The sequence below is a fragment of the Phaethon aethereus genome (assembly GCF_964289735.1).
Source record: "Phaethon aethereus genome assembly, chromosome: 20".
Lineage (NCBI taxonomy): Eukaryota > Metazoa > Chordata > Aves > Phaethontiformes > Phaethontidae > Phaethon > Phaethon aethereus.
The window spans coordinates 8,406,643-8,419,199 of record NC_138596.1 but is presented as its reverse complement, the minus strand read 5'-3'; the positions used below and the strand labels follow the sequence as shown (position 1 = coordinate 8,419,199).

The window sequence follows — 12,557 nt, the reverse complement described above, 5'->3', positions numbered from 1 at the left end:
GGCAGCTCACGCACGAGTAACACGGAATAACGGGTACGCCTGAGGATATGGCACAGAAAAGGGACAGGGTACTCTGGGGTGAGCTGATACTCGGCTCCGCTTCCCACTCAGGGCTGGACGCCTGGAGAGAAGCAGGGTATTTATGTGCTGGCTTAGAGGGATTAATTTTCATGGTAAAAAGGGAGACCATACTTTTTCCTTATTTATTAGTAGAGATTCAATTTTGCAGGGGTTTGTGGTAAGTTTATGGCTTGTCCAGGCAGGAGGGCGGCTGGAGGCGCGGTGTGGGCAGCATCCTGCGCGGAGATGCTGCGGGCAGCCAGCCAGGGAGCGTGGACGGTTCCTGCAATATCAGCTAAAAATGGGAGCCCTACCCAGCTCATCTCAGCTGTGCCCCGAGGAAGGCTCTCAACCCAGCCCTCTCGGGTCAGTGCTTTAATGCTGTCGTGCCATTCTCACTGCACACACAACCCCCCCTCGCTCCCCCTCCCGGAGCCCTTTCCAACTTAGCTGGAGTGGTTTAACGAGCATTTTTTGCTCCCTGCATGCCTGCTTTTCCACCGGACCCCCTCCCGGGGGACAGGCGAGCCCATCCTATCGGCCTCAGAAATGGTGGCTCATATCGCGGCTCGCAGCCTCCTCCCCAAACCCGCAGCCACAAAGGCAGTTGCTCAAGCGTAGCATTCCTGCTCCCCGCGTCCCGGGAACAGCTGTACCGAAAAGATGCCGAGAATCCCTGCGAGGCTCCAAGGAAAAGATATTAACCCAGGAGGGGAGCAGCAGTGATATAATAAAAAGTCATAATAAAAGAGAGACGCCACTGAGTGGATTAGCAGCCCGAACGCTGCTTGGCTTTTGGTCTCCTTTCCTCCAGCTTTTCTGCACCTCACAACGATCTGCTCAAATTCCTCCACTCCCTGAGACACTCAGCTCCTGAATTTCAGACGGATCTCCTGGAGGTGTCCACGCTGAGGGCATGGCTGAGAAACTCAACTGCGCTTAAGTCCACCCCGGTGCACAGGAGGGCCCTTAGGCACGCGCAGCGGGCGTTAGATGCCGCATCACACCAGCTCCCCGATGCCTGGGCTCTGCTAGAGCAGGGCCCCCCACGCCAGGTACGCCCTCGTGGGGAAACAAAAGGCAGATTTGGGGCTTGGCGTGTAGTTCTCAGGTACAGCAAAGGTAGCAGGATACGTCCCATTGGTACCTGCCACGTACCAGTTCTTCCCTCCTTTGTGCCAGTGGGGGCAGTGGGATGCAGAGGTGGGGTGTCCCCATGGGGGGTGAGCAAACCCACAGTCCTCGCCCACTGCGCACCCAGTTCCGACACCCGGCGCAAGGCGTGCGAGGGCGACATTCCCCTCCGCTCCTTTAGAAACACCCGGGGCGGTATCGGGGGCACAGAGCATCTGCCGCCGGGAGCCGCCGGCTGCGTCAGGAATTTCACCATTGGGGAGAGACAGGAGCGAAGGGGCGGCTGCGGCAGCAGCTGTTCCCTGCCCGCAGCCCTCCCGGCCACGCAGGGCATTTAAATTTTCAAGCACGCTCGCCACGGCTGTTTTCCCCACCATCCCTGTCCAGCTCACAGAGACGCCGTCGCCGGGAGCCACCAGCCCACGAGGCACCCATGGGTTCGCTGGTGGCCAAGCTCCTTCTGCCCACCGTCAGCACCTTGGTCTTCCTCCCCACCATCAGCATCGCGGCCAAGCGGCGTTTCCACATGGAAGCCATGGTCTACTTCTTCACCATGTTCTTCGTGGCGGTAAGATGTCTCCGTCCCCCCACGGCGTGTTTCATCCCCCCGAATGCCCCTTGCATCGGGTCTCCACTGAGAAGGGTAGCGGGATCTCAGCCAACAGCAGCGAGTGTGACCCCAGAATATCCATTTTCAGTTATTTCCCACCGTGTGCGGTGCTGAGTAGCTGATTCTTCGGTTTTGGATGTCCTAAGGGGTGGCCTTACATAGATGTGATGGCGTTTTCTGGTTGTGAGGTTAGGGAGAGGGACTGGGTGCAAAGCAACTTGATTGATTCGCAGTGTTTTAGAGATGATTTTTCTCTTTGTTTTACAGCTGGTAAGTGGCCATAATGAATTTGGGGTTTAAATTGTATCCAGAGTCTCTTGCTATGCTTCTGTTGTTTTAGCCAAAAGCACGTAGTTGAATTATTGATTTTGCAATTGCTAACTGGTGATGGGAGCAATGCTGGAGTCAGGGGAGTTTCTGCACTGGGAAAGGAAAGACTAAAACATGCTGCTGAGCTGTTAAGAAAAATAATTATTAACCCTCCACCCTGGCAGAGTGGTTTGAAAACGTGTGTTTCACCAGGCTCAGAATCACCCTGCCTTCCTTCGCGTGGGAATAACGGGTGGAGAAAGTCAGTTGCCCGTACATACATGAAATGATTCATATTGCTGCTCCCAGCAGTAAGCTGCCATGCACTTTGTATCGCTGCCAAGTGCCTCCATACACACACGGGTTGAGCACCTAAAGCAGCATTCCCACTGGAAAAAAATCTCCTCTTTAACCCCATGGCAGTGCCCTGCTAAAAAATATGAAGGAAATAGCCCAGCAGCCCAACCAATACTGCATTTACCTCTTCTCCCCATCAAGGCATCTCATGAGGGTTGTCACATCCCTTGCACAGAGACAGAGGAACTGAGACAGGGTGTAGATAAAGGACCCTCCCGGTGTGAAAAGCTCTTCCACAGCAGCGCTGAGGGTAAAGCAGGGCTCTGAACCAGGCCAGTCTCTTATGCCTAAGGATCCACCATTTAAGCCTCCAATTAAAGCACAACACAGGGGGAGGAATTCTGCCAGTTCCATAAAAACTACAGGACTAGTTAACAAAAACGTCCCAACCGAGCCCCCCCAGCTCCCCAGGGAAGCCAGACATCTACAATTTCATTTCGCACCGGTTTTGTGTCTGCTCCACCTCCCCGAGAAGTCAATAGGAAAATTGGCACGTGTTGCGACGGGAGGTGGAACAGGTCCTCGCCGAAGAGATTGAAGAGGCAAAGTATCTGTGCGTGGGGAAGGGGAGGCAGCTGCCAGCATGGCTGGGGGGCTAGGAAGGGCAGCAGCTGCTGCCGTTGCCTTTCTTGTAGCATCCCACTCCTCCTCCCTCAGGAGACCTCACCAGAGCAGTGAAAGCATATGTCCATTGCAGACAAGTGCTGCGACGCCGGCCAGAAACACGCTCTTTGTCTTCCACCCTTGCTTCCCCCCATCTCCAGACTCCTCGAGCTCAATCTCAAGCAGAGAAAAGAATTACGGCCGTGGTGCAATCTTTTCTAGAAACTGCAGCGAGCCAAAGGACTTGCAGCAATTGCCATTATAAATAATATCAGCATCCCTGCTGGGCCATGACAGCGAGGATTGTTCCAAGGGCGTCCTGCCAAGCGGTGAAGGGACTTCTTCAGCAAGAGCGAAGCACGCTGGTGCTACCACTAGAAAACTCGCAGGGCTGAGTGCTGGGAGGAAAAGGCGAGCGCCAGGCAAACACTGGGAGCATTCCTCTGATGGCACTGGAAAATTCCTCCTGGCTTGGTTTGCACGATGTTGCATGACAATGGTTTTGAGCAGATAACCTAATCAGTGAGCTAACGGGCAGGAACCAGCAGCTTTTAAGGGAATGCACTAATGAGTGAATTCCCCGGCATTCAGACTCTAGCCATACAAACTCTAGCTCGCCTGGACAGTGACCTGGCATCTCTACACATGTCATCCGGATGCTCATTTTGAATTGTTGTACAAGGATCTTTCGCAATCAGAACCACAACCTCAGAGCCCTCCTTCTGCTGGAGAGGACGTCCCCGCACCGCCTGCGGCTCGGCTTGAAGCCGCTTGGTCATCAGATTGCAAATTCTGGCACGGACCAAGAGGCAAACTGAAGCTCATCCACAAGTAATTTGTACTAAGAGAGAAGAATGCTGATTCTCAGGCAATTTGCAATTGGGAACGGTGACATTATTTCTCAAATATATTCATTACTGCATATCAGTGACCCTGGTGTATATGAGACTGGCCTGTTCCTGGCTGGCCATCCTCTTAACAGCCATGAAAAGGCTGTTTCAAACCAACTGATAAAATCAGAAGTAATTTATTTTACTTTAGCGGTCCATGGGTAGACAACTAGCTTTCTTAATGCCTTTTTTTTTTTTTTTAATAGATTTACCATGCATGTGACGGCCCTGGTTTATCAGTGCTGTGCTTCATGCGCTACGATATCCTAGAGTACTTCAGCATCTATGGAACAGCTCTGTCCATCTGGGTGTCCCTGATGGGTAAGCACTGGTCTCTCATGGTTCCTACAGAGCACCAGCATCTGCAGGTCGGGCAGGGTTTGGCAGCATCGCTGGTGGGACGGTTGGTGGGTACAGCCCCCAGAAATGCGAGCGCATAATCTGCAAGACTTAGCTCTGAGACTGTCTTCTATGGAAGTCAGCCCACACTATGGTTTAATCCATTTTTACATCATCCATGCCTTGGAAAGCCATTGCACTCGGTGGGGTTCAGACACACATGAAAACTGTCCTGAGTGGTGGCTGGAGAAGTTTTGCTCTTGGAGATAAACAGAGCTTTGGCACCGGGTGTTCCTCTGCCTTCACCAGCTCTTATGCATGTCCTTAGAACAGCAGAATTATTTATTTCAAATTGGCAAGTAGCATATGCAGCCTTGTGCTTTAGTTCAAGGCGGGACAGGACTATGAGGTGACTTAGTTTGAAACCTCATATAGCAGGGAATCTCCCATTTCTCCTCATTTTCCCCATACTGGGCCCATCAGCTTGTCCTGTCCTGATGGGGGGCATTAAGAAATGCAGAATCTGCCACTGCCCTTGCTAGCATGCAAATCAAAGTGGTTAAGTCAAAACCAGTATATCTTCCTAGTTTATCAAAAGCCTAGTCTGGGCTGATGAGAAATATTAGATCTGCTTAGAATATGCAGAAATATATTTCAATCCCTTTTTATTAAAAATCTTGACCCTTGCCCTATTACTCAGTTTCCCTTTTCCCACATTCCCTTCACTCTCTTTTTTTCTCATTTTGTTCCGCATTTGCCACTGAAACAATGTATAATAAAAATGAAAGAAAGAAAGAAGACAAAACTAAAGAAGGATGAAAATTTCAAATCTATTTTTTTCCCATTTTGCCAACATGTTTTTTGGAAGGATGTGAGTGTTTCTGACAGGAAAATAGAGTAGGGTACAGGGAGAGAGATGAGGGGACAGTCACTTTCCAACAGCAAAGGCTTTGCTCAACAGATTCGGACTGTCTCTAGCAGCCGCACACCCAGGGACTGCGTCGCCAGCCCTCCTGGTGCCGAGCTGGGGTCACCACGCCGATGCACAGCCCCAAAACTCTCACAGGACTTTCCCCTCTGCCCCTCAGGGCTCCAGGGATGGCGCAGGACCTCTGGCTGGGATGGGGGGCTCCTGCAGGAGCCGTGGGGCAGCACCCCCTCCGTGGGTACACATCCACCCCTCCTCCCTTCGCCGTCGAGCAGCGCAGACAGCAGCATCCCCCTTCCAGGGCATGCGACGGGATAAATCTCCCATGATTTATCCCCCATAAATGAGTGGGGGAAATATTAACCTTAGCAAAGGCTCTGTTCCCCCACGGCGCGAGTCCCAAGGTGGGCTCCCGCACTTCAGTGCTGTCTCTGCTCGGCTGGAGAAGGCAAAGAGGCAAATCATCTCCAAAGGGCATTTTCAGCAGGTAACAGCAGTGTCGGGGTAGGTCAGGGCCGATCCAGACACTTTGGCTCCTTGCAGCAAAATTCAACTTGATTGCTTCATTACTGCATTCAAAAACCTTGCAAAAAAATACAAATCCCGGACGACGATGTTTAAAATATTGACCCGCAGGGAAACAACAGAGATTAAAATGCGGACATTATCCCTTAGCCAAACTCCCTATAAAACCACGATCCAAGGACATGGAAGGTGTGGTGACTGAAGCCCAGGGAAGCCTCTCGCTGTGGCTTGTAAAGCCCGAGCACACATGTGCGGACACAGACCCTCGGGCACGCTTCCCGGAATGCAAATCCAGGACAGCCATAACACAGCTGTGCGAGCTGGAAAAGCACGGAGCCCCCTGGGATCCATAACTTTTATCAGTTATTACCCCATTCTGTGCTAAACAAAAGCCTCTAATAATTTACTCGCACTGGCGACTTCCAGCTTGCAAACCTCAGGCAGGTGCCGGCATGGCCAGGCAGCCCGGTCGCCATCGTGCTGGCGAGCACGGTCCTTCCAGAGCGGGGTGATGGGGGCTGTATCGGGGTGAGCCGGCAAGTTTGGGAGGGCTGGAGAGGAAGGATGAACCCCAGAGCCAATTGCAGGCTCACTGGGTGCAGGCACCTTTGCAATCGCCTCCAACTGCTGGGTCGAGGCAGGAAAGAGAAATACGGGTGGGAAATCTCCTTTAGCTTCCACGCGCAACGTTGAACGTAAGACCTCTAAAATCGGCTCTTAGACCTACCACTCAGCTGCCCCGGGATGGTTTGCTTTGCCCCCGTGTGCCTCAGTTTCCCCAGCTGTGAGGCGTAAGAAGGGCAAACCAGACCTGGATGCAATGCTGAGGGTCCCCAGAGCCGGTGGGACAGACCCCAGTAAGGCTGTAGGAGGGCAGCCGAGGAAGGGGGTGGGTGAGCTGATGCTCCCTGTGCTCGGTGCTACGCAGCCCTGGCAGAGTTTGACGAGCCGAAGAGATCGACCTTCGTCATGTTCGGCGTCCTCACCATCGCCGTGAGGATCTACCACAACCGCTGGGGCTACGGCGTCTACTCGGGACCCATTGGGACGGCCGTCCTGGTGATAACTGTGAAATGGGTACGTAGGGAAGGGCCCCACGCCGGGGCTTTGCAGGATGCTCGCGGCGGGGAAGGGGCTGAGCCCTACACGGAGGGGTCTGACCTGCGCCAGCAGTTTCCTCCTCAAGGTCCAGCTCTCACAGCACAGGCCATCACAGTGATTAAACAGCACTTCTCCTTCAACCCGAGCAGAAAGCAGGCAGACAGCAAGCAGCCTTTGTGATAAATGCCAGATTCGATTGGTCTGAGCAATCTACCACATCTCCTGTCCCTGCATTTCTAATCAGAAGAAACGTATTTATGGAGTTTTTACAGCTACTCAGAGGCAGAGGGGTCTGGTAAACTGCCCTGGAGCCAGTGGAAGATGTGCATAAAACACGGTGATAAAGTGGGAAGGAATCTGCCTGTAGTCTGCCTGAAGCCGGCTGGGACAGTCGGGCACGGCGCTGCAGCCTGTGCCCCGCACACAGCAGATGCTGTGGACCCAGGCGGGAGCGCGGTGGTGGAGCCATTGGCAGGAGTGGGCGAGAAGGATTCAGTGATGGGATAAAAATTGCAGGAAAGTGCTGCCAAGCACCACGGAAATAGAGCGATGCCAGTCCCAGCTACATACTGTTGCTAAGCCCCGTCTAATTGCCCGGCCAGCAGCTAAAAGCAAGTGGGCACAATGGGGAGGGGATGGGCAGGGAGGGGACCGGAGGCACGGGACCACCCTGCATCCCCCAGCCTGCGGATGCTATGCTGGGATCTGCTCTCCCAAAGACTGGGTTTGTGAGGGCACACACTCCCTGAGCTGGGTTTGGGGCTGAATGTTAAGAAAACAGCATGATGATCAGGAATGAAGCGGGAGGACCCCTTGCAGCACGCAGGCAGAGGTGCTTCCCACGTGCAGGCAGACCCCCAGTCTGTGGGATGGCGTGGTTTTATCTCAGCATTCATGGGATCTTCAGGATGCAGAGCAGCCAGCTAAATCCGGGTCAATAACGCCTGGTGTGCTCTCCCTTTCCTTCCAGCTACAAAAGATGAAAGAGAAGAAAGGGCTCTATCCAGACAAGAGCGTCTACACCCAGCAGATTGGTCCTGGCTTCTGTTTCGGGGCGTTAGCACTGATGCTGAGGTTCTTCTTTGAGGTACCTGCTGCACGCTCAATCACCCTGACTTTACAAGGTGTGGAGGACGTTACCAGGAGGGGAGACCTCCCGCTTCGCGCCGCTGGGCTGCATCCAGCCTTGGACAAAACCCGGCTCAGGTGCAGGTCTCTGGGCTGGGCACACCAGGGTCTGGTGACAGGGATGAGGGTCTTCCCGGCTTGTCCCTGTCCCAGCCCCTGGCCCGTTAACTGTGGTGTGGGCAGGGACAGATGTGACAGTGGGTGACACGCAGGGTGATGCTCTCTCTCTTTTTCACCCATTAAGTGAGTTGCAAGGACATGGGCCATGTTTTCTTCAGCCCTATGTGGTCCTCAAAATGGTTTTGTCAAATATGAGTGGGGTTTTTTGGAAGCTGGGCATGGGTGACTTAAGGACACCTCACGGAGCCACAGCGGGGACTGGATATGACCCAGGCACGTCCGGATCCAAAACTGGCTCAAGCCAAAGCAAAGACTCTCAGTTGACTCCCAGGGGCACTCGATCCCGTGTTTATAGGCTTTTGCTCTCATTGTTGGCCAGTCCGCCCGTCCTGTGCAAAAGGGTCCGTCTGTCCCGCACGGGGAAGGCGATAACCCCCCGACACAGCTGCCGGTCATGCCTGCGCTCAGCCCCGCCGTTACGGCTGCTCTGTGCATTGGGAGCTGCTAGATACAACCTCACAGTCATCCCCAAGGATTATTTTTCAAAGCATTTAGTAATTGCAAATTCTAGCAGAACATAAAAATGTCACTTAGCAGAAACCGCCTCCCCCCACGCCCCGGCCTCGCCGCCGCGTCCTTTGCAGGGTAATGAAACACTTCATTCAAGAATTGGGAAATGTGCAAATTGGAATGTGTTAAATCCACTTTGCTTTTTTTTTTTTTTTTTAAGGCTGGAAATCCCTTTTTCTCTGACAACAAAAAGAGGCAGAGGGCTCAGGAATATTTTTTTATCCCTTTCCTTTTGGCTACTTGCAGAAACCTGATGTTTTGCACCTAACGCAGAGCTCCCGGCACCGCGGCTACCGCGGCCCCGGCAGGTCTCGCTAATGCTCTCCCCGCTTGCAGGAGTGGGATTACACCTACGTGCACAGCTTCTACCACTGCGCCTTGGCCATGGCCTTCGTGCTGCTGCTGCCCAAGGAGAACAAGAAGGCCGGGAGCGCCGGGACGCCAGCCAGGCTCGACTGCTCCACGCTCTGCTGCTGCGTCTGAGCCGCCCGGGCGAGCTCGCTCCTCTGCTCCTGGGGCAATGGAGGGGTGCATCCAGAAGCAAAATGCCTTCCCACTGCAGTTTCCTCTGGGACACCGGCATCTTTTCCCACCAGCTCTGTGCACTCCCCGGGCTTTTCTCCCCTGGAAAGTCTTCGCCTTTCCACCACCGGCGCTAGCAGAGCTTGCACTTGCAGTTTGCTACATACCTGTACTTCTCCCCGGAGAAGAACCTGTCTGGGCTGCAACCCTGTCCCCTGTCCTGGGAGACCCTGGCACTCCCGGGCCATGTCACTGCCCGGGCTGTCCCCTCCGCCAGCCCAGGGGGACCCACGTTGTCCCCTCCATGCGAGGTTGCCCAGCCTGAGCACACGGGGCTTCGTTTGCAACACCCAATTAATAGAACCTGTATTTTTGTGAGATATTTGCTATTTTATTTATGCATTCTCTTGATGTAAATAATATATACTAACAAAGACTTTGCAAGTGTGCAATTCCAGCATTTCTTAAGCGGTGCAAGAAACTTTCCAGCTCAGCTCTGCTCCGTCGAGGGCAGATGCCAACCCCAGAGCTGAGCTCTGGGCACGGCCACCCCCTCCCCTGCCCACAGCCCCCCCAGCCTGGAGGCAGCTGCAACATTGGGCACTTTGTCCCCGCAGACCTGCCCGGGCGGTGCGGGCAGCAGGTGCCCTTGCGGAGAGCCTCGGTAGTATGGAAAGTCCATGGAAAATTAGAGGCAGTGAAAAGAAGCTCCTGGAGGGAGGGGGAGGGCCGTAAGCTTATAACATCTCTTCTAACAGACTATTTACTATAGCAGAAGTGTATGATTTATTTAGACTGCCTGGGAAAAACGCCAAGACTATATGTCATGGACAATTAGAGCAGTATTGATATACAGTGATGTCCACAGAAAGCCTGGGTTCCTCTGGAAGAGAAATCCACCCCGGTCATTCATCAGAGCAACTTCCTGCAACAGGGCAACAACCAAACCTGAATGGAGCTTCCAACAAAAATATAAATGAATTATGAACCCCCGAGCATCCAAGAGTCACTGGCAAGCGGTGGCACAGCCGATGCAGCTGCACGCAGAGGCAGCGCTAGCAAAGGCTTTTCAAAGGGTTCACCAGCACCCAAACCAACCCAGCACACCAGGTCTTTTTCTTCATCCAGCCCCAGGATGTTTGCAAGATGCTCTAAGGGTTCACGTGCAATGCTTTCCCCATTGCTTGCACGTTACTGGACTGCTTTGCCACGCGAGGACTGCTCAGGGCACCCCCAAAAAGGAGTGCCAAGTGCTCGGACTCCTAATTCAGAGCTGAGTGCAAGCAGCACCTTGGGGCTGTGTGCCAGAGCCGGCTCCGAGGGCGCACAGCCACTTCCCGAGGGGTCACCCACATGGGTGTCCCACGGCCAGGGCCGCGCGGGCTCTCGCTGAGCCACCCCGAGCACGTCTCTGGGTGTGCATTACCCACGCGCAAATACCGAACGCTGACTCTCCCCAGGAGCCTGCCCAGTAGCGCCAGCCGCCGCCATCCCCCCGCGCACCCTTCGCTGCCTGCTGCAGCCGCTGGTCAGAGGCACCCGGACCCCCCGACGCACGCTGTGACTGTTCGGCCCCTCCAGGACTGCGGTGACACGCACAAGCCTGGAGCAAACCCCAGCGGGAGGGAAAAAAGTTTGACAAACCCCATGCGAACAAGGAGGGCACGTTAGTTATGGCCCAGCTGAGTAAACGAAAGCTCCTGCTCCCACCTGCCATGTATTCAGGTGTTACACAAAAAAAACCCCCAAAAAGTGTATTGCATACAGTAAAATCTCAGGCAAGGTTTCCTTTTTCCCCTCTCCCTGCTGATGCCCTATGGCGCTGCTCAGACTGTGCACCCCTCTGCTCCTGGGACCAGCACCCACCCTCGGGGCCGAAACGCAGCCGGGCACGTCCGCGGGGTCCCTGCCATGGCATCAGCCCCATGCCGGCGGCAGCACCCGCTGCGGCGGGACCAGGCACCCTGACACCCAGGAGGAAGGTGCACGGGCTGAATTCACTATCACCCAGGCAGGATATCCCCTGCAATACAAATGCAGGGAAATATTATAAACATTTACAGCAACGTAGACAAAACAGTCTCTTGTAACCTTTTAGCGCTGCCGAGAGCTTTGCCTGTAAGAGCTCTTGAGCCTCTGCCAAAAATTCTTGCTGTTTTCATAAGAGTAGGTGTTTTCGTCTAAGGTGCAGTCTGAGTGCTGTGACCTTTGTCATGTCTGCTACTGAAATTTCCTGCTTCTCTGTTATTCTCTTCTTTGGTAAGACGATATGAAACCCAAAACTTTTATTGCCCCTTTTAAAGCGTCTTTATAGCTCCCCGTCTACTTCATATACTGTCTTATTCTCGAACACTGGGATATTACTTATGGGATCCAGGCTTGATGCTGCAAAAGGCATTTGGGTTTCACGAAGCCCAAACCGCCCAGGCTTTTTTTAAGATCAGCTGGGGGGAGGAAGAAAAAAAGAAAGAAAAAAGGAAAAAAGGAATGAGAGGGGAGGGACCAGGCTTTCCGCTCCGGAGGCATCGGCATCTGCTACCAGCACAGCGGCAGAGAGCAGCGACCAGGGAGGGCAGGAGCCTGCCAGCCTCCCTCCTGCTCCGCCATGCCTCCGCAGGCACAAAACCCCATTTGCCTTGTGCCTGGGCCGCAGCGGCAGCGCGGGCTGCGCGCTGGCCCCGCAGGGACGGCATCGCACGGCCTCTCTCCCCGCGCCTCCGTCCCCCGCCGGCTCTGCCCCGCAGCCAGCACCGACGTGCTCGGACCCTGCAGCCGCTGCCGAGTCCGGTGCTGGCACCGGGCAGGCCAGCCCTGCTCGGGGGCTCCCGCACACCCCATTTCCCCGCTCGGTTTCGGCGTCGGGGCAGACCACGCGGAGGACGCGCGTCCCCAGGCGAGGGCTGACGCAAAGCCACAAGCGCCGGGCACCGGTGCCGAGGCTCCGTGCTGCCTTCCCACCCCCTGGGCTGCAGGGCGTCGCCTCTGCCGCACGCAGGGACCGCAGCGGCAGGGATCCGCCGGGACCTCGCTCGCCCCTGCACGCTCCCCAGCATCCCCAGCAGATCCCACCGCTGACCCGGCGTGCGGGGGGCTGGCCCCAGGCTGCCGCCCCACCGGCGACCTTGCAGCAGGCACGGGGACCAGCGGGCGGCGACGGGGCTTCGGGGCGGCCTGGTTGAGCTGTCCCCTCCGGGAAACACACGTCCCTCCACGCTCGCCTACGGCAGGGCCGGGACGAGACGGGAATTAGGACCTACTCCTGCTCGGGGGGGAAGCTTCCAGAGATGTCTAGTCGGGCTCGGTGCCAGCTAATCTTCCAGGCAAACTTTATCCAGATCCCCTTGGCTGCAGAAAGCGAAAA

The 12,557-nt window shown here is 54.9% G+C and overlaps 1 protein-coding gene across 1 annotated transcript; it reads left to right on the top strand.

The window, feature by feature from the left end:
- Positions 1 to 1,627: 1,627 nt before the first annotated feature.
- On the top strand, positions 1,628 to 9,295 carry MYMK (myomaker, myoblast fusion factor; the record flags this gene model as incomplete). Its single annotated transcript, XM_082009106.1, has 5 exons — positions 1,628 to 1,762; positions 4,170 to 4,284; positions 6,684 to 6,832; positions 7,827 to 7,943; positions 9,011 to 9,295. 5 exons carry the CDS (start codon positions 1,628 to 1,630, stop codon positions 9,155 to 9,157), a joined length of 663 nt encoding a protein of 220 aa, XP_081865232.1. The 3' UTR covers positions 9,158 to 9,295.
- Positions 9,296 to 12,557: the final 3,262 nt, after the last annotated feature.